General features: G+C 38.9%; 2 protein-coding genes across 3 annotated transcripts; both read left to right on the top strand.

Moving 5' to 3' along the window:
* Window positions 1-1,303: 1,303 nt before the first annotated feature.
* LOC311283185 (uncharacterized protein) lies at window positions 1,304-7,321 on the top strand. 2 transcript variants are annotated; one of them, XM_084397444.1, is made up of 3 exons: window positions 1,304-1,358; window positions 2,104-2,256; window positions 5,243-7,321. In XM_084397444.1, exons 2-3 carry the CDS (start codon window positions 2,172-2,174, stop codon window positions 7,021-7,023), a joined length of 1,866 nt encoding a protein of 621 aa, XP_084253570.1. In that variant the 5' UTR covers window positions 1,304-1,358; window positions 2,104-2,171; the 3' UTR covers window positions 7,024-7,321. The 2 variants fall into 2 exon arrangements, with proteins under 2 accessions (XP_084253570.1, XP_084253571.1); XM_084397445.1 differs by lacking the exons at window positions 1,304-1,358; window positions 2,104-2,256 and adding an exon at window positions 3,992-4,070.
* Window positions 7,322-14,460: 7,139 nt separating this feature from the next.
* Window positions 14,461-21,041, top strand: LOC311282994 (uncharacterized protein). Its single transcript, XM_084397127.1, has 3 exons — window positions 14,461-14,511; window positions 15,222-15,356; window positions 18,821-21,041. The coding sequence occupies exons 2-3, from the start codon at window positions 15,272-15,274 to the stop codon at window positions 20,515-20,517; spliced, it is 1,782 nt and encodes a 593-aa protein (XP_084253253.1). The 5' UTR covers window positions 14,461-14,511; window positions 15,222-15,271; the 3' UTR covers window positions 20,518-21,041.
* Window positions 21,042-21,495: the final 454 nt, after the last annotated feature.

Raw genomic sequence — 21,495 nt, 5'->3', positions numbered from 1 at the left:
GTGTTTGAATAGTTTTCAACATAAAAGTTCCAAAATGGTAGTTCCTTGATGGTCGCACCACATGATATTTCATAAAATGGACATCATCGGACAAAGTTTGTTTGTATATTATGATGGAAATATAAATACAAATGCTTAGAATTTTTTAAAGGATTACAAACATTTTGGAAATCATGCCAAATAGTGCAGAAAATAAATTAGAATAAATTAATGTAATTTTTTTTAAGTAATTTCAAAGACGTTTTCAAAACATATGGCTGGATGGTCGCACCACATGATGTTTTGACACTTTAAATAAAATAAAAAATTAATAAAAAAAAATAACTAAAGGTTTTTGAAAAGTTAAAGTGAGTACATACATGGGAGAGGTACTTCAATTATACAGTATCTTTTTTTGTATTTAAACCCGTTTTTACCTGAAAAAAATGCAATCGGACAGAAAATGTAGGTGTCATTGACCCTTTTACACTTTTAAATTTCCTTTTAATGTTCGATGGTTGGAGGGTGAGAAGATTAATGCCATCTCATTGTGACACATTTTTTAACGTATTGCGTTCATAGAGCGAGCCTTTTCACTGATTGTTTACAATATAATGGAAGCTACACCAATAATTCGCGCAAAGCGTCATGGGGCAGGAATAATGTGGAGATAAAAGAATTCATGACAAAATAAAATATTATAAATACAATACAAATAAATATAAAGATTATGATAAAAATGGACAATTGTAACAACTTAAGATAATAAAAATATAAATGACAAAATATAATATTTAAAATATTTAAAAATAATAAATCTAATACACGTATGTTGTCACACGTAACATTAAAACATTATGGATAAATGACAAAGTAAAATAAAAAATGTTAACCCTTTTGTTGGTTTACTTATTTCAACTAACAAACTACCAACAGTGAACTTTAAGGAAATTATTAATTGTTGGTTTTATTTCTATATCCCTCAGATACAGATAGCCTACTTACAAGACCAAGGTAGGAATTGGCTATTGCTCGCCTTAATAAAAGTTGAGTTTGACAAACCCTTTTTTATTATTATTTTTTTTTTACATAAGTAGCCTAAATATATATATATTTTTGCTATGGATCTTTCATAAAAACGGCATCAAACTAAAAAAAGAAAGAAAAGGATCCTGACTGCTGATGTGGTTTCCGCTCCCATTAGTTTTTCCATTTAGACAGAATTCCACTCACAAAGAATTCAACTCTGAAATCATCTCACATGTTTTATTTGTATTTGTCTATGTACGGTCTATGCAGCCGTATGTGTTTGGATTGGCTGTATGACGTCATAAGGATGCGCCACGCTCCTGCATCTGATGTGAGTCGTCTGAGGAAAGGTTTGTGGCTTTTTCAGTGTAACCCCTCAGACAATTTAGTAGTTTTTACAATAACTGTGAAATGAATGAATAAATATTGACCATTATTGAGCGTTATTTTTTATTAGTAAAGCGCATAGGCACAATAAGGGAAAAGGTGCGTCTCATTTTGCTCTATATTCTGAATCAGCTTATCGTAAACGTGAATCAAGTCACTGGCAACTCCAAGTTAGTTGAATGAGTTGTTTTCCTAGTGTTGCCAACCCTTCACGGGATCGTCCCGTGTTAATGGCATTAAAGGAGCGTTTCGTGTGAACGCAGTACCCTTACTAAAATTAACTATGGGGTTATTACAGTAAAATTATTGTAACCATGTTTTTTTTTTTGGCTGATTGATTACCATTTGTATAATGGCGGGTCGCTATACCACTTTATTTTCCAATAAAGTTCCAATAAAGAACTACAATTGACTCTTAATTTTCCTTGTTGGCAACCCTTAAAATGATTCACCCAATAATTATCTATTAAATATGATCCACTAATCATTAAATACCAAATGAAAATAATAAAGGAACAAAGTTAAGTGTCTGTACAGTTTGTCTTTATTAATTGTTAATGCTAGTTTTCAGGCCATTATCTATCACCCTGACTGACTCCCTTACCAGTGCGCTGACTATTGAACTAGGGACCTGATTGAGACGCACCCAGAGGTTTAGTTTGGATTTATTTTTCTTGCTGTTAATTATTTTCATCTTTAACATGACAGATTGTCCAAACACACAGGAAAAACTCCTGTTGAAGCGACTGAGATCCATGTGACACACTATTATAACGATGGCGTTCATTAAAGAGGAGAGTGAAGATATAAAGATTGAAGAAACATTCAGAGTGAAACAAGAAGATACTGAGGAACAAACAGGTTGGTTTCATTCTCAAAGCTGAAAAAAGAGAACTCAGAAACTGTCTTGTAAACTCAACTTTGTTTCCAGACGGACTGATTGAAAACACCTGCGTACTGCGCTCCTGAAAGTACTAACTTTTACAATGAAATAAGATTGAAACACATTAGTGTGACTCTGGGAGAGACATCTATAAAATGTAATAAGAAAATGCTGAGACTGCTGTTTTTATGTTTTCATAAGAGCAGATACAGCCATTTGTAACTTAAATGTGTCAAGGCTTCTGGTCTCATCCACTTCAGAATATTGTAGCTGTACAAAAACCCGCCGTTGTGCTGATTGATATTACAAACTGTTTTCATATTTAAATTATTATCGTAATCATAAACACACTGGTTTGTAGTGCAAATTATTTAACCATTTACTGCATTCAGTTATTCTTCCAGTTGTTTACCTATTTTGTAATTAATCAGAAGTTCACGCACTTTCACAGAAAATAGCTTCTATTCTGTATATTTATGCAAAATAAGGGCCAAATTATACTTCAGCTGTCCATGTTCCACAACGGTGCGTGTACAAAAGTGTACGCACAAGGTGAATGTTGAAAAAAGCAGTTGTACTGTGCATCCATGCTCATTCAAACAGTTTTCTTTTGAAAGCTGTGCGGATACAACTGTGCGAGACGAAGAGGAACGCAGTAAATGAAGAATACTTGGGCATTAAGATGGATTGTGAAGCTGAAAATATGCTAGACATTACATGCAGCATTTTTATCTTTTTAAAAAACAAGTTAGTTTTTTCCTATGGAACACAATGTTATCAAAAAATAAATTCTGCTGTTGCTTGTATTAATGAGTGAAAACATTGCATCTGAAGCTTTTTTTTTAAGTCATTCTAAAATGCTTAACGTGAAAAAAAAGCTTAATGTGGCTTAATGTTCTAAAACAACCAAACAAAACTAGTTCCAATGACATTACACACCTCATTAATAAAGCATACTATGTACAGACAAGCAGAAGAGCCATTTTGTACAAGATAAAAGCATTTCACATACACTAGGAAGTACACTTCCCGAATGTAGCAAACATCAAACAAAACTTAAGTATGAACACTGCAGATGACAGGACCATTAAGATTAGAACAAACACTAGTAAATACTCAGAATGACATTGAAACTGTCAAGTGTACTTAAGTTACAATAACGTTCACACACACTCGACTCATGCACACGCACTCATAAGCATGCAGCCTCGCACACTATGCACACTCTCAAGCTCACACGCTGTAAATGTTAAAATAGTGGGTCATTTTTTATTACTCTCTTTTGTGTTTCATCTCCCTCCGCTATTTTACACTAGCACGAGTAGCGCGTATGTGATGAATGACATCAGAGAAACATCAGTAGGCTGTGACGATTATGGTCTATTACTATATCGATGCATCGTCCACATCTGCATCGCGATGCAATGATTAGTTTCAACACTCTTAGCATGCGCAGCTTCATTACGTTGTGCGTCAAGTTCAGGGGTTACTCTTTTGGCTTAAGTTGATGTGTACGGCCGTCTGCCAGAAGATAGTTATTTTAGTTGATAAAGTTTTAAATATGGATATTTTTCTTACACAGACGCATCGCTTCACTTCAGAAGGCCTTTATTAACCCATGAAGATGCATGGAGCACTTTAATTATGAATAGATGCACTCTGATGGACTTCCAAAGACATACAGCCATTCACTCTCATTATTAAGCTTGGAAGAGACAGGACATTTTTTAATATAACTCCGATTCTATTTGTCTGAAAGAATAATGTCATGTACACCTAGGATGGCTTTAGGGTGAGTAAATAATGGGCTAATGTTCATTTTTGGGTGAACTATCCCTTTAGGTGAACGTAAACATAAGAAATAAACATTTTACATTTCATTACTTTTTCTGTGAATGAAAATCTAGTTTAATCTGAAAAGCACTGTTTATTTCAATTATATGTTTGTTTTTATTTATTTGTGCTATTGCTTGTTATTTGATTAGTTATTGTATTTAATTACTGACCGTCTTTTAACAAAATGTAAAATGTATGAATTAGGCTAGTAGTTTTTGGTGTCATCTTATTTATTAAGGTTACATGATCAAAAACAATTAAAACAATAACTATGTCTGTTTTGTTTTAGTTATTTATTACCTTTTTTTTGGGTAGCACTGTGAAAATTTGGGCAGGGCAAGTAAAAATATGAACCACAGTAGTCCTTAGCATTTATTAAAAATATATGAAAAAACAGTGGGCAGTTTAACTACACTGGACAAATAAGGGGCACCAGAATAACTATTACAAAAATACAAACAGTAACAACATACAATTTTAAGAATCAAACATATTTAAACTTTTGAACTGGGTAATTTATGTAAATTCACTAACTATTTTGTCTGTAATGTGAAGTATCGTATGCAGGGCAGGACTAAATAAAAAATGTCTATTGTTAAAATAGGCAGGTGTATGTAAACTTGGGATCTCAACTGTATATTTTGGTCTGTATTATTGCAGTATTATTATTTTTCCATGCACTGCATGCAGACATGATTAATCAACAATAAAATGTATTGGCGATTATTTTCATCAACATTTTTTTTTTTAATTTGTAGTTATCAAGTAACTATTAACAGTTACTTGATGTGGCCCTAATATCAATAATAATCGCTGCAAACTGCTATGTTGTGCAGTTTGGTCATGTTGTGAGGAAATGTACAACTGAGTGTCATAAGCATAGTGTGAAATGTAATAATGTTCATATAATAATCATACTTTTGTTTAATGAGATGTCTCTCCGTTTACACAAGCAAGCTGGTAAAGATCAGATAGATGAGACCTAAACCATGCTAACGTTTGTCGACATATGCCAGCATAATTCTCAAGCTATTCAAAAGAATGTTGTGGTCTATGTTTTCAAAAGATCTAATAGCATGTTGTTGGTTTGATGGTAAACTGGGGTTAACTTGTCTTTTTTTGCTTTAGACCTGATGACACTGAAAGAGGAGAGTCAAGAACTGAATGAAATCGAAGAGAAATATCAATATGAGAAGCCTGATGTCAAAAATAGAAAAAAATCCATACAGACTAAAATGAGTTTCTCACGAAAAAGAGCTCCGAAGACAGGAACTGGAAGCTTTTTCACCTGCTTTCAGTGTGGAAAGAGTTTCAAACAACATGACAGCCTTCGAGCACACATGGGAATTCACAATGGAGAGAAGCTTTTCACCTGCCAACAGTGTGGAAAGGGTTTCGATCAAAAACATGACCTTGGACTCCACATGAGAATTCACAATGGAGAGAAGCCTTACAAATGCGAACAGTGTGAAAAAAGTTTTATTCACAAAGGAAGCCTTAATTCCCACATGAGAACCCACACTAGAGAGAAGCCTTTCGCATGTGACCAGTGTGGAAAGGGTTTTTCACAGAAGCACGTCCTTAATTCCCACATAAACATTCACACTGGAGAAAAGCCTTTCGCATGTGACCAATGTGGAAAGGGTTTCAAACTTAAAGTAAGCCTTAAAAACCACATGAGGATTCACTCAGGGGACAACCGTTTTACATGTAATCAGTGTGAAAAGAGTTTCTGCAATAAAGATAGCCTCACGAGGCACATGACACTTCACACTGGAGAGAAGCCTTACAAATGCAAAGAATGCGCCAAAACTTTTACACATAAAGCACTCCTTGTTTCGCACATGAGAAGACACACTGGAGAAAGCCCATTCACCTGCGAACAGTGTGGGAAGAGCTTTGGACGAAAAGGAACTCTTCAGATTCACATGAGAATTCACACTGGAGAAACACCATTCACATGTGATCAGTGTGGGAAGAGTTTCAATCATAAATCATCCCTTCATTCACACATGATAGTTCACACTGGTGAAACACCATTCACATGTGATCAGTGTGGAAAGAGTTTCAATAATAAATCAACCCTTAATGCACACATGAGAGTTCACACTGGAGAGAAGCCTTACACCTGCGAACTGTGTGGGAAGAGCTTCACACAAAAAGGAAATCTTAAGAATCACATGACAACTCACACAGGAGAGAAGCCATTTGTATGTGTCGAGTGTGGAAAATGTTTTAGACGTCACTGTGGCCTTAATTTACATATGAAGATTCACTCAGGAGAGCAATGTCCTCATTGTGGAAGGAGATTCCCAGACAAGAAACGCCTTGACAAGCACATAATAATTCACACTGGTGAGAAGTGCGAGCAGTGTGGAAAGACTTTCAGATTTAAAGGATACCTTAAGGTTCACATGAGAATTCACACTGGAGAGAAGCCTTTCACATGCTCTCACTGTGGAAAGAGTTTCAATCAGAACACAAGCCTTCAGGTTCACATGAGACGTCATACTGGAGAGAAGCCTTTTACGTGTGTTCAGTGCAAGAAGAGTTTCACATATCGAAGAGACATGAAGCGTCATTTGCAAACTCATTCTAGAAAGAAATCGCAGGGCTCTAAATGTGACAAAAAGTCTACAAAAGTCTACAAAAGTCTGAAGTCTACAAAAAAGAGCAATTTCAAAAATCACCTGCGCATTCATTCTGAAGAAAGACAATTTGAATGTGATAAGTGTAATAATTTTTTTTATTTGCCATCACACTTACAGATACATCTGAAAAGTCATGCAGATGTCAGACGTTATTTTTGTTCTTTGTGTGGAAAGAGATTTAAATGGCTTGGTCATTTAAAATGGCACCAGAAAACGCGTATCTGTGTGAAACTAAGGCTACGTTCACGTAACAGCTGAATGAGGGACAGACATAATAGTGTACATTCATGACTATTTGCATTCTTCACCTCTTTATAACTTTGCCTTGAGACTTTTTTTTTTGTCATGTCACTTTTTTTTTTTGCTCTGAAACTTTTTTTATCCTAAGGCACACTATTGTGAATCTTTTTCTTTTCATAATACAACGATGAGCTCACGATGAACAAAAACTTGTTGAAAATGAATTGCACCAAGCAGTCCTTGCTGTAGTTACAACATTAAAGGAGAACTCCGGTCAATTTTAACATTGAGCTCATTTTTTTGTACATTTGGAGTGCTGTCAATACAGAGAACAACGACAAAAATCGGTGTTGCCTACAACGTGTTATCCTCTTTTTAAAATTTGCACCCTGTTGACTTCAATGGGGCAAGTTTTAAACCTGCTTTTAGCCTCTTAACATCCTTGATGTGTCATTACAAGTGCACAGGTCATGTGAGTGATTCCTTCGGAGTGAACGCGGGTGAATCTGACTGCAGTAGATGTGAAAGATATGAATAAAAATTATGTTTATTCAGCCAGCGCACATACCTGTATTTACATCCTGTTTTCGGTCGAAGTCCACAGTAATCGATTGTCGAGTTCACGCGCGTGATCATAGGTACTAAACCTATGCACGTGAACTCAACAATCGATTACTGTGGACTTCGACCGAAAACAGGATGTAAATACAGGTATGTGCGCTGGCTGAATAAACATAATTTTTTATGTATTTCTTTCACATCTACTGCAGTCAGATTCACCCGCGTTCACTCCGAAGGAATCACTCACATGACCTGTGCACTTGTAATGACACATCAAGGATGTTAAGAGGCTAAAAGCAGGTTTAAAACATGCCCCATTGAAGTCAACAGGGTGCAAATTTTAAAACGAGGATAACACGGTGTAGGCAACACCGATTTTTGTTGTTGTTCTCTGTACTGACAGCACTCCAAATGTACAAAAAAATGAGATCAATGTTAAAATTGACCGGAGTTCTCCTTTAAATCACAGCATGCCACAGGAAATGTGTTCAAAAGCATCCACTACAAATACTTCCATTAAAGTTCATTTAAAATTTTTTAACTTCTGGATAATTATTTCATAAAATTTCAGTGCTTAAAGGTTGTATCAGCGATTTCAGGCCCAAAAATGGTCCAAACATAAATGATCACATTCATCTAATCTTTCCTAACGATCCGCTAGCTGCCCGCCCCATATGCAGGCCGTAAAAAAACGCGTCTCTGTAGACAGCCTTGGATCTGAGATCTGCACACAAAAACAATTGGTTTCACCAACCACTCAAAACCAAATATATCAAAATCAAAATAGTGTTCCAACCAATCACCGACAGGGGGTGGGTTTTCTCGAGAATACTGAAGCCAAAATTATCCTTATAATTTTATATATGTAAAACACAGTGCAGCTGCACAGCAGACCACAGCAGAGCATTCTAGTGCGCTGATTGGCTGTGCTGCGGCAACTGCACAAACCTATGGCGAGGCGGCTGAGCCACGTGAACCTATCAGGTCGCTTCGTGCCCTGTCACGTCAGAGCCCGCCAAGATGGGCGTGGCTTAAGTCTATAAGGAGCCCATTTCCGCCATATGAATTCAGATTTAATCTCCTTCTGAGGACGGCGGTTCCTATTCGGACACCGCCTTCAGCCCGCTGTTCTGCTTGCCATCCAGCAAGCCAATATCCTTTCTAAGCTGTGTGTGTGTTCGCCGTTGCAACACACACACTCACAAAAAGAGCAAGGCGTTGTTTCATGTGCCTCGTGCAGAGACCCTCTATTCGGCGGAGATCGTCACTTCCTTTGCACCGCGTGCTTGGGCTGTGACCACGTCGATGCTGCACTCTCCAAGGGCGGCTGCCCAGAGTGCGACGAAATGACGCTGTCGACCGTGCGGGCTCGACTCGCCACTTTCAACGAGGACTCCGTCCCCCCCCTCTCCCTCATCTCTCGCTCGGGCCGTGCAGGAAGAAGCGCCGTGGACAGAGAATGCCAGAGCGCATGAGAGAGCCCACGCCGGATATTTCCCCGCTTGCATCGCTTTCTGAACCTCCCTCACCGGTCTTGTTCACACAGGATGAACAGCGCCCCTCCCAGCAAGCGGCCGTTCCTGTTTCCTTCGGTGGACCGGAAGAGGAGGGTGACGAAGACGACAGTTTATCGCTGCGTCAAAGAGTGGTCGGCTTTAACGCGGACCCCGCGTCTTCGACTCAGGACTGCTCCAGTGGCGTCAGGCTTCCCTTGACGCTGTGCTTATGAGACTCCTGACGAAGACCTCGGGCTGGACTGGTCTCAGCCCGCAGAACCCTCGCGAAGCAGGCTGGATGAGTGGTTCCTGCAAGGTCGCCGTCAAGCTCCTCCGCAAAGACCCGCCCCCTTCTTCCCTGAAGTTCATGATGAGCTGACAAAGTCATGGAAGGCTCCTTTTTCAGCTCGTCTTAAATCCTCGGCTTCTTCGACGCTCTTGACACTCGACGGTGTGAAGGAGAAGGGTTATGACAGCATTCCACCTCTGGAAGAAGCTGTTGCCGCGCACCATTGGCCGCTCTCCGCTAGAGGATGGCAGTCAAAGGCGACACACCCATCGAAGCCCTGCCGTACCACGTCAGCTCTCGCCGGTCGAGCATACGCCTCCGCCGGGCAGGCTGCGTCGGCGCTTCACACGATGGCCGTCCTCCAGGTGCTTCAGGCGAAACTTCTCCGCTCCATGGATGAGTCCGGCCCTGATCCTGAGACTTTTAAGGACCTGTGTAGCGCAACTGACTTAGCTCTACGTGCTACGAAGGTTACCGCCCAGGCGATCGGCAGGAACATGGCGAATTTGACTGTGCTAGATTGCTACCTCTGGCTAACCCTCACGGAGATGAAGGACGCTGACAAAGCTCCCTTCCTGGACTCTCCCATTTCCTCCACCAGCCTCTTCGGCCCAGCAGTGAAAGGGTTTGCTGAGCGCTACACCGAAGCACAGGAGGCATCACAAGCCATGTGCCATTTCCTCCAGGAAATGGAGGAAGTCCTCCAGGCCGCCGCCGCAGCCGCCGCAAAGTCCTACCATTCGGTCTATCCCTGGCACCTCGAACATGTACGAGGTGCATGGATGCCGCTCCCCTGAGACTTCACGGTGTGCGAATTCTGAACTACCTCGACGACTGGCTAGTTATAGCCCAGTCAGAGGCGCAGTTAATATTTCACAGGTCCTGGCTCCTCTGCCATCTAGAATGTCTGGGTCTCAGGATTAATACTGCCAAGAGTGTGCTGTCTCCCAGCCAGACTATTTCTTTTCTGGGGACAGTCATAGACTCAGTACAGATGAAAGTGCGCCTGACGTCACAGCGAGAGCTCTCTATCCAGCACTTAGTGGTTTTGTTCAAAGCTGGCTCATACACCCCTCTCAAACGTTTTTAGAGGATGTTAGGCCTGATGGCCTCGGCATCAGCAGTTCTCAAACTAGGCCTGCTGAACATGCGTCCCCTTCAGCGCTGGCTGAACAACCAGGTCCCGGCGCACGCGTGGCGATCAGGCCGGTTGCGCATCAAAGTGAACCATGGCTGCATCAGAGCCCTGGCTCCGTGGAAAATAGCCGACTGGTTTCAATCAGGCGTGAGTATGGGCTCAGTCTCAAAATGGAAAGTGATCTCGACAGACGCATCCAACCTAGGTTGGGGCGCCCTGCACGATGGCAGACCCACCTCCGGCCTCTGGACAGGCCCAGAGAAATGGCTGCACATAAACTGTCTAGAGATGAAAGCGGTCGAACTGTCGCTAAAGGCTTTCCTCCCATACATAAAGGACCAACACATCCTGGTCCGAACAGACAACATGTCGGTGGTGTCCTACATAAATCGCCAGGGTGGGCTCAGGTCACGCAACCTGCACACCATGGCCGAACGCCTCCTCTTTTGGACTCAGCACAATCTGCGCTCGCTAAGGGCAGCGCATGTGCCAGGCATTCTGAATCAGGACCCGGATATGCTATCCAGAGACAATGTTTCCCCAGGGGACAGGTCTCTTCACCCACAAACGGTATGGAGCATCTTCGGCAAGGCAGAGGTCGACCTCTTCGCCTCAGAAGACAATGCTCATTGCCCAATATTTTTCTCCAAGAGCAGGGACGCGCTGGCCCACGATTGGCCCAGCCGCCCGCTATATGCCTTCCCACCGGTCACTATGTTACCTCAGGTCATCAAACGGATCAGGGAAAGCAGGTGCACAGTGCTTTTAATAGCCCCTCTTTGAGGAACCAATTATGGTTCCCCGACTTAATTCAGCTACTGGATATAGCCTGATGGCCGATACCGCTGAGGAGAGACCTCCTCATGCAGGCGAAGGGGACGATCTGGCATCCCCGTCCAGACCTGTGGGCCCTTCATGTGTGGCCCATCAATGGTTACCCGGGAACCTCTCTGTAGAGGTGCTGAACACCATTTCTGAGGCAAGAGCGCCTTCAACTAGGCGGCTTTATGCCCAGAAATGGGCGGTGTTCTCTAGCTGGTGCACAGCACGGAGCTGGGACCCATATTCATGTTAAGTGGCAGTAGTGCTATCTTTTCTCCAAGAGCTTTTTGATGCAGGTCGCTCCCCGTCCACACTCAAGGTTTATGTGGTGGCCATAGCAGTGTTCCATGCTCATGTGGCCGGACAGTCACTGGGGAGAACCAACCTAGTCGTGCGCTTCCTCAGAGGAGCCAGGAGGCTGAACCCTCCTCGAACCCCATCGATTCCTATATGGGACCTTTCCATGGTCTTAGAGGCCATGAAAGGTACTCCGTTTGAGCCGTTGCAGTCCGCGAGCCTGAAACACGTCTCGCTTAAGACTGCTCTCCTCCTTGCACTGGCTTCAGTCAAGCGAGTTGGAGATCTGCACGCGCTCTCAGTGAGCTCTTCCTGCCTTGAGTTTGGGCCTAACGACTCCAGAGTCGTCCTTAGACCAAGGCATGGGTATGTACCTAAAGTGCTCTCCACTCCGTTCAGAGCACAGGTCATTTCGCTATCTTCTCTCCCTTCGTCTGAGGACGAAGGAGACGCGAATCTACTCTGTCCTGTCAGGGCTCTTAGAGTTTACTTGGAGCGTTCCGCTGCATCCAGGCAATCGGAACAGCTCTTTGTTTGCTTTGGTGGTCGCACCAGAGGGAGTGCAATCACGAAGCAGAGATTGTCGCGATGGATAGTAGATGCTATCTCGCTGGCATATGAGTCAAAAGGTCTCTGCTGCCCCATGGGCGTCAGAGCTCATTCCACTAGAGGCATGGCCTCATTCTAGGCTTGGTCTAGTGGAATACCACTTGAAGATATCTGTGCGGCGGCAGGCTGGGAAATTTTCATAAAATCATATGTAACACGTTACTACATGTGCTTACGTGTTGTTAACACGTTCCTATGGCGACCGGTCGAAGTGCGAGTAACTGATCGTCTTCACAACGTGTTGTTTATGTGTGAAGTCACGTTGTAACACGTTTATGTTTTTCTTATCTTAGTTTGACTTCTTATGCTTCGATTGTATCCTCTAACTAGTAGTCGACATTTGATTATTGCAATGGCTGATTTTGAAAGTTATGTGCGGTGTATAATTAAAGTTAAATAAAGTAGCAGAGCCTATTATTAACAAACCGGGTATGCTTTGAAGGCTAATTCGGAAAAGCACGAGATATTCAACATATTTTTTCTCCATCTCCCATTAACGGAAGTTTCAGAAACAGACAATGTCTCATATTTCATAGAAATATGCTTTACCAAACATTCAAATGCAGCAAAAACTGCAACCCTATCTGCTTTTTTATGCCTAAATATTATATATAATATAGTAGGCTATATAAATATTATAAAGCCTATAAAATATACTGACCATTGATTTTTAGCAAAAAACACGTTATTTCAAAATTATACGTTCTCATTAATGTGTAATCACTTCAACCAACTAATTAAGTATTCTCATAAGTGTATAATCTGCCATTTAGAATACATACGAGCGAGTCGCTCGAATGGTGGAAGCCATGTTGCGCCTCCATCCTGAAAATACATTAGACAAAGAGGGACATACAAGCTTTGCCTTTTTTAGCTCATGTTTTTACATGCAGTGGCACCGTGACGAATGCAGGAGGGAGATTTGCTCGCGTTTGCCGGCAGATTTGAAATAATACGGCCACCGTAGGAGTTAAAACGCCTTCGGAATGGGAGGAGCTAAAAAGTAATATTCAGTTGGTAGTCATATACAATTTCACCGCTAGATGGGAGTAAATCCTACACAGTGTAGCTTTAAATGTAAGGTCCATTGTAAAGACTCCTGGAATTTTAATGTTAAACACCAAAGTCGCTATTAACTAAAATATGTTTATGTTGAACTATTTTAATATTGAACAAGCTAATAACAAATAAATATTTTCTTGAAGTGTCTTTAAGCCATTTTCACTTTAAATGACAACTCCCAATATTTATATTTTTGACAGCCAATTATTATTATTTTTTTATGTTGTTTACAATATTCCTGACATAAATTTTCTTAATATGAAAGTATGTACTTTTTTGGACTTTTGCAACATTATTTGGAAAAGTAAATTAATTATTTAATTATGTTATATAAAACTTTCAGTAACAATATTTCAACAATTCAATTGCTCTACAATTCAATCCACTACAATCCACAGGTGACCGCCAAAACTCCAACACAGAAACTCTTATTCTCAACATAACAGAACATTATTTACAAACAAACACAAACAACAAAGATGCATAAATAGGTCTTAAATTCACAACATTTATTATCTGCAAATATTTTAAACTGTTGATTCACAGGTCACAACAGTTTCATATATAAAAGTAGGCCTATGCATAAATAAATATATAAATTGATATTTTATATGTCCATTTATATATATTATTTTATTTATTTCCAAAGATATAAAGCTAATATTCATATTTATGAAAACCTCCTGGATCTGGATCTGTTTTTTTAATTAAAGATTATTTCAAAAAGTAAAAAATACTTGGATTGGAGTGTTTTTTATGGACAGTGTGAACATTGTACATTAGGCAATAAAATTTACAATAAAAACTAGTTTAAATGAATATATTGGTCAAATTGTCTGCTCTTTGAAAGTAAATCACATAGGCTAGCCTCATAAGCACAGGATTCAGGAAAATAATTTTATTTTTAGTGTTGTTTGGTGTACAATATCTCTATGTATTGCCTTTAATGTCCATGTATAGTCTTTACACATCAGCTTGGATACTTGCATGGTTAAAAAACTGCTAATTTCAAGAAGCTGACGTCACGTCAGGTCGTCACGTGGGTCACCCTTTCAGAACTGCAAGACGTTCGGATTGACGTTCGATCGGTCGGTCGGTCGTTCGGATAATTAATTTTGGCACGGGGCGCGCGCCATACTGCAGCGATGACTCGCGTCTCTTTTGGATTGTCAATATGACGTCATAAGGCGGCGCCACGCTCCTGCGTCTGATGCGAGTCGCCTAAAAGAAAGGTCTGTGGCTTTTATGTTTTTAAAATGTTTTAAAATAAATGTAACCCTCTCAGATAATTTAGTATTTTTTACAATAACTGTGAGGAATGAATACATTCCTTTACAAATGAGTGAATAAATATTGAACATTATTGAGCGTTATTTTTTATTAGTAAAGCGCATAGGCACAACAAGAGAAAAGGTGCGTCTCAATTTGCTCTCTATATCCTGAATCAGCTTATCTTAAACGTGAATCAAGTCACTGGCAAGTAGTGATGGAGCAACAGAGCTTTTTAAACTCCAAGTTAGTTGAATGACTTGTTTTCACCTTTTATACGTTACACATACTTAACTGTAGACACTGAAATGACACACTGTGGTACAGTACAAATATTGTAAGTGTCCTTTATTTCACAATAAAGAACCACAATAGTCTCTTATGAGTCCTTGTTGGCAACCCTTGAAATGATTCACCCAATAATTATCTATTAAATGTGATCCACTAATCATTAAATACCAAATGAAAATCATAAGGAACAAAGTTAAGTGTCTAATACAGTTTGTCTTTATTAATTGTTAATGCTAGTTTCACCCTGACTGACTCCCTTACCAGTGCGCTGACTATTGAACTAGGGACCTGATTGAGACTCACCCAGAGGTTTAGTTTGGATTCATTTTTCTTGCTGTTAATTATTTTCATCTTTAACATGACATATTGTCCAAACACACAGAAAAACTCCTGTTGAAGCGACTGAGATCCATGTGACACACTATTATAAGGATGGCGTTCATTAAAGAGGAGAGTGAAGATATAAAGATTGAAGAAACATTCAGAGTGAAACAAGAAGATACTGAGGAACAAACAGGTTGGTTTCATTCTCAAAGCAGTGGGTAACAAGCAATGTCGGCAAATAGAGGCTAGAGGGCTTTTCTCGTGTCTGTATTTACCTTATTTTTAACATAAGAGCAGATACAGCCATTTATAACTTAAATGTGTCAAGGCTTCTGGTCTCATCCACTTCCGAATTTTGTAGCTGTACAAAAACCCGCTGTTGTGCTGATTGATATTACAAACTGTTATTTGTTTTCATATTTAAATTATTATAATCATAAACGCACTGGTTTGTAGTGCAAATTATTTTACCATTTGGTTATTCTTCCAGTTGTTTACCTATTTGGCTAATGAATCAAAAGTTCACGCATTTTCACCGAAAATAGCTTACTTCTGTGTTGCAAAATAAGGCCCAAATTATATTTCAGCTGTCCATGTTCCACAACGGCGCGTGTACAACAGCGTATGCACAAGGTGAATGTTGAAAAAAACAGTTGTACTGCGCATGTGTCGAACGCGTCCATCCATGCTCATTCAAACATTTTTCTTTTGAAAGCTGTGCGGATACAACTGTGTGCGAGATGAAGAGGAACGCAGTAAATGATGAATACCTGGGCATTAAGATTGTGAAGCTGAGAAGATGCTAGACATGAAATGTCGCATTTTTATTGTTCTTTTTTCTTATGGAACAGTGTTATCAAAAAATCAATTCTGCTTGTATTAATGAGAGAAAACATTATGTATCTGATGCTTTTCTAAGACATTCTATGAATTTTAATGTGAAAAAAGCTTAACGTGGCTTAATGTTCTAAAACAACAACCAGTTCCAATGAAAATACACACCTTATTAATAAAGCATACTTTGTACAGACAAGCAGAAGCCCAGAATATGAACACAGTGAGCTAAATTGCACATTAAGCATTTTCTCTGAATCAGTGGTGTAGAGTAACAAAGTATGAATATATAATTACTAAGTAGCTTTTTTTCGAACTTATTTTTACTTTACTTTACTGAGTATTTTAATTTTGGAGCTTTTACTTCACTACATTTTCAAATCAAATGAATACTTTTTATTCTGACAAATCTCTTGTTTCTCATGTCACTAACACGCGCAAGACCGCACGCACACACTCGAGCTCACACACTGTAAATGTTAAAATAGTGGCTAAATTACTCTCTTTTGTGTTTCGCCTCCCTCCGCCATTTTACACTAGTAGTGCGAGTAGCAGGTATGTGACGAATGACATCAGAGAAACGTCAGTAGGCTGTTACAATTATGGTCTATTACTGCATCGATGTAGAATCGTCCACATCCTCATCGTGATGCAACGATTAGTTTCAACACCCATTACAGTAAATTCCCCGGTGTTAAATTAAAACCGCTCGGTGTTCATATGGGAACCACCAGCAGGGTGTTAAAAGTAACACTGAAGCAGTGTTAGAGTTAATTAGATAATTAAGGGATTAATTGAGTGATGATTGTTCGATTATTGATGACACCTGATGATAACAAGTAGGGGTGGGAATCTCTAGTCACCTCACGATTCGATTATGATTCAGAGGGTAACGATTATCGATGCCTTTTTTTTTTGTGACTACTTGGTACTTTTAAAGCAAAGCATTTATGATGACCCATAAAGAATTTACTTCCAATACTTCCTATATTCATTTTATTAATAAAACAAATGGAAGTGATTTGGCAAGTCAACTGTAAGGTTACATTTGCCAGCATATGTCTCGACATTGCAATGAACCTACAGGAAAATAAATGTGTGCCTGTACTAGCAGCATACTTGTAGCAAACTCACAAACAGTTTTCGTTCAAAAATATAGAAATATGTACCAGGAGCTCTCATACAAACATAATGCTTGTGGACTTAGGCATATTCTGAATACAAAGCTGCTTTTATACACAACTAATTAATAATGACTTGAAATGTTTGCTGTATACAACAATCAAAAACAGCTTATACAAAAAAGGTGAATGAACATCTGCAGAGAGCACAGTCAAAATGTAACTTTTTGTGACTGGCATTGCACTGAATACACACTGTGACTGTGTAGGGCAGTGTAACGTACGTATAACAGATCGGTTTACGTCATATTGATGTGAAAACTAAACAATACAGAAAGCAGCTCTCATACAAAAAATACTAAATAGGTCAAAATGAAATTGCCAATTTTCCATACGTTAGCTTTTAACGAAGAGGGTGCCGTTCGAATTTGGTGCTCAGACATCATGCATCTGTTATGTGCGCACTGCACGTCCACTTTAGAGTTACGCCTTTTGCATTTCGTCAATATTACGTTATTAGAGAAAAAAATTGAAAATAGATTTTTGACATTTGTGAATTGATTCAGAATCGTCCACGTCTGCATCGCGATGCATCTAAGAATCGATTTTTTTCCCCCACCCTAACAAGCAGAATTACTGAAGGAAAGAGAAACAAAAGAACTACAACTGACTTCCAGACACAGCCTTAGATGAAAGCAACTGAAGACATGAAATCTCTCTTATTACAAACCAGTTTGACCTTATTTCTGTCATTCATCTACAGATGATGTTTTTGAGAATTAACAGTTTTAGATGTTGATGTTTTATTGAAAATGTTTGGTCATCATTATGGCGATCAGTGTTTTCTTTAGTTGGGCAGTTTGACTCTTTTATATTTATTTATGTTAGTCGTTGTCTTTGTAACAGTGTTGCCCAAAACACTTTATTTGTTGCAAAGGAAGCCATAAACAAAGATTATCAAGTGATATACACACACACATATATATATATATATATATATATATATCATCATCATCATCATCATCATAAAGAAAAACATTTGACAAATGCCATCACTGACCAAAAGAGATCACTTGTTATTAATAGATTTTTACCACTTATAGTTTTTTTTGCCAAAGATTCTGAATTTTAATTGCTAAATACATTGCGAAAAAAGAAAATGTAGAGACACACACACTAACATCAAGAATCATCTTATGAATCTCAACAATGGTGACATGCTTCATGCTGCAAATGCATGCTGGGACCATTAGTTTTATAATATGGTGGCTCCCAGCATGCATTGTCTATTGTTAAAATGTCTATTGTTAAAATAGGCAGGTGTATGTAATCTTAGGATCTCAACTGTATATTTTGGTCTGTATTATTGCAGTATTATTATTTTTCCATGTATGTAGCACTAATATCAATAATAATCGCTGCAAACTGCTATGTTGTGCAGTTTGGTCATGTTGTGAGGAAATGTAAAACTGAATGTCATTAGCATAGTGTGAAATTTAATGATAATGTTCATATAATAATCATACTTTTGTTTGATGAAATGTCTCATCGTTTAGACAGGCAAGGTGGTAAAGATCAGAGAGATGAGACCTAAACCATGCAAATGTTTGTTGACAAATGCCTATGTTGTCGAAAGATTCAATAGCATGTTGTTGGTTTGATGGTAAACTGGGGTTAACTTGTCTTTTTTTTTTTGCTTTAGACCTGATGACACTGAAAGAGGAGAGTCAAGAACTGAATGAAATCGAAGAGAAATATCAATATGAGAAGCATGATGTCAAAAATAGAGCAAAATCCATACAGACTAAAATGAGTTTCTCACAAGAAAGAGCTCAGAAGACAGGAACTGGAAGCTTTTTCACCTGCTTTCAGTGTGGAAAGAGTTTCAAACAACATGACAGCCTTCGAGCACACATGGGAATTCACAATGGAGAGAAGCTTTTCACCTGCCAACAGTGTGGAAAGGGTTTCGATCAAAAACATGACCTTGGACTCCACATGAGAATTCACAATGGAGAGAAGCCTTACAAATGCGAACAGTGTGAAAAAAGTTTTATTCACAAAGGAAGCCTTAATTCCCACATGAGAACCCACACTAGAGAGAAGCCTTTCGCATGTGACCAGTGTGGAAAGAGTTTCAAAATTAAAGTAAGCCTTGAAAACCACATGAGGATTCACTCAGGGGACAACCATTTTACATGTAATCAGTGTGACAAGAGTTTCTGCAATAAAAATAGCCTCACGAGACACATGGCACTTCACACTGGAGAGAAGCCTTACGAATGCAAAGAGTGTGGCAAAAGTTTCACACATAAATCATCCCTTGTTTCGCACATGAGAAGACACACTGGAGAAAGCCCGTTCACCTGCGAACAGTGTGGGAAGAGCTTTGCACAGAAAGGAACTCTTCAGATTCACATGAGAATTCACACTGGAGAAACACCATTCACATGTGATCAGTGTGGGAAGAGTTTCAATCATAAATCAACCTTTCTTACACACATGAGAGTTCACAATGGCGAAGCACCATTCACATGTGATCAGTGTGGAAAGGGTTTTAATTATAAATCAACCCTTAATGCACACATGATAGTTCACACTCGAGAGAAGCCTTACACCTGTGAATTGTGTGGGAAGAGCTTCAGACGAAAAGGAAATCTTAAGAATCACATGACAATTCACACAGGAGAGAAGCCATTCATATGTGTTGAGTGTGGAAAACGTTTTATTTATTACTGTGGCCTTAATTTACATATGAAGATTCACTCAGGAGAGCAATGTCCTCATTGTGAAAGGAGATTCCCAGACAAGAAACGCCTTGATAAGCACATAATAATTCACACTGGTAAGAAGTGCGAGCAGTGTGGAAAGACTTTCAGATTTAAAGGATACCTTAAGGTTCACATGAGAATTCACACTGGAGAGAAGCCTTTCACATGCTCTCACTGTGGAAAGAGTTTCAATTGGAACACAAGCCTTCAGGTTCACATGAGACGTCACACTGGAGAGAAACCTTATAGATGTGTTCAGTGCAAGAAGAGTTTCACATGTCAAGGAGACCTGAAGCGTCATTTAAAAACTCATTCTAGAAAGAAATCGCAGGGCTCTAAATGTGACAAAAAGTCTACAAAAGTCTACAAAAGTCTGAAGTCGAAAAAAAGGAGCAATTTAAAAAATCACCTGCACATTCACTCTGAAGAAAGACAATTTGAATGTGATAAGTGTAATAAAATTTTTATTTTGCCATCACACTTACAGATACATCTGAAAAGTCATGCAGATGTCAGACGTTATTTTTGTTCTTTGTGTGGAAAGAGATTTAAATGGCTTGGTCATTTAAAATGGCACCAGAAAACACGTATCTGTGTGAAACTAAGGCTACGTTCACGTAACAGCTGAATGATGGACAGATGTAATAGTGTACATTCATGACCATTTGCATTCTTCACCTCTTTATAACTTTGCCTTGAGACTTTTTTTTTTTGTCATGTATATATGAACTCCTGTGGCTGCACCTCATCATCTGCTTTAATATAGTTTAGTTTCTCTGAAACTTTTTTTATCCTAAGGCACACTATTGTGAATCTTTTTCTTTTTTAATAATACAACGATGAGCTCACGATGAACAAAAACTCGTTGAAAATGAATTGCACCAAGCAGTCCTCGCTGTAGTTACAACATTAAATCACAGCATGCCACAGGAAATGTGTTCAAAAGCATCCACTACAAATACTTCCATTAAAGTTCATTTACATTTTTTTTACTTCTTGATAATTATTTCATATAATTTCAGTGCTTAACTCACTTAATAAGAGTGGTATATTTCATCTAAATGTGGAAATGGAAAGGTTCAAATGGAAAACTGAGTTTAAAATTATTATTTCTTTCTTTCGCTCCATCAATAAAAGAGTGTGTGTACTGTCTAGAGCAAATATTTATGCCTAGTTAATTTTTCTTTATAAATCCCTGTGTGTAGAAAATTGCATACGCACATTTCTATGCCTATTTTGTGCATATACAACGTTTATACATCAGGCCCCTGCTCCAGAGCAGATTTTATTCTGGGTTAGAGATCGCAAACCAAAACTGGACCAATCAGCTGTGAGCAAAGTGACATATCTGATGCAGTAAAGAAAGACCCTCCCCCTGTTTCTCTCGCTCCAAATTAAAAACAGTTTCTGGTGAAAGAATTTTAGAGACAAAATTGTTTGTTTTTTTGCTGTTAATTTATATGAATTATAATATCATAATGTCTTAAGAATTAATTTAATTGTCAGTTAATATTAAACTTTGCTTTCAAATTTACATAAATGTATACATGTAAATACAAGCTTTAATACATAATATTTTATATATACATTAATTGACCAAGCTTGC

The sequence above is a fragment of the Rutilus rutilus genome (genome assembly GCF_951802725.1).
Source record: "Rutilus rutilus genome assembly, chromosome: 23".
Lineage (NCBI taxonomy): Eukaryota > Metazoa > Chordata > Actinopteri > Cypriniformes > Leuciscidae > Rutilus > Rutilus rutilus.
This window is presented reverse-complemented; position numbering and strand designations above follow the sequence as displayed.

Excerpts from the sequence above, each read along its gene's own strand:
- LOC311283185 (XM_084397444.1), top strand. The coding sequence starts at position 2,172 with ATGGCGTTCATTAAAGAGGAGAGTGAAGATATAAAGATTGAAGAAACA. Across the intron at positions 2,257-5,242 it reads AGATACTGAGGAACAAACAG|ACCTGATGACACTGAAAGAG; the intron begins GTTGGTTTCATT and ends TTTTTGCTTTAG.
- LOC311282994 (XM_084397127.1), top strand. The coding sequence starts at position 15,272 with ATGGCGTTCATTAAAGAGGAGAGTGAAGATATAAAGATTGAAGAAACA. Across the intron at positions 15,357-18,820 it reads AGATACTGAGGAACAAACAG|ACCTGATGACACTGAAAGAG; the intron begins GTTGGTTTCATT and ends TTTTTGCTTTAG.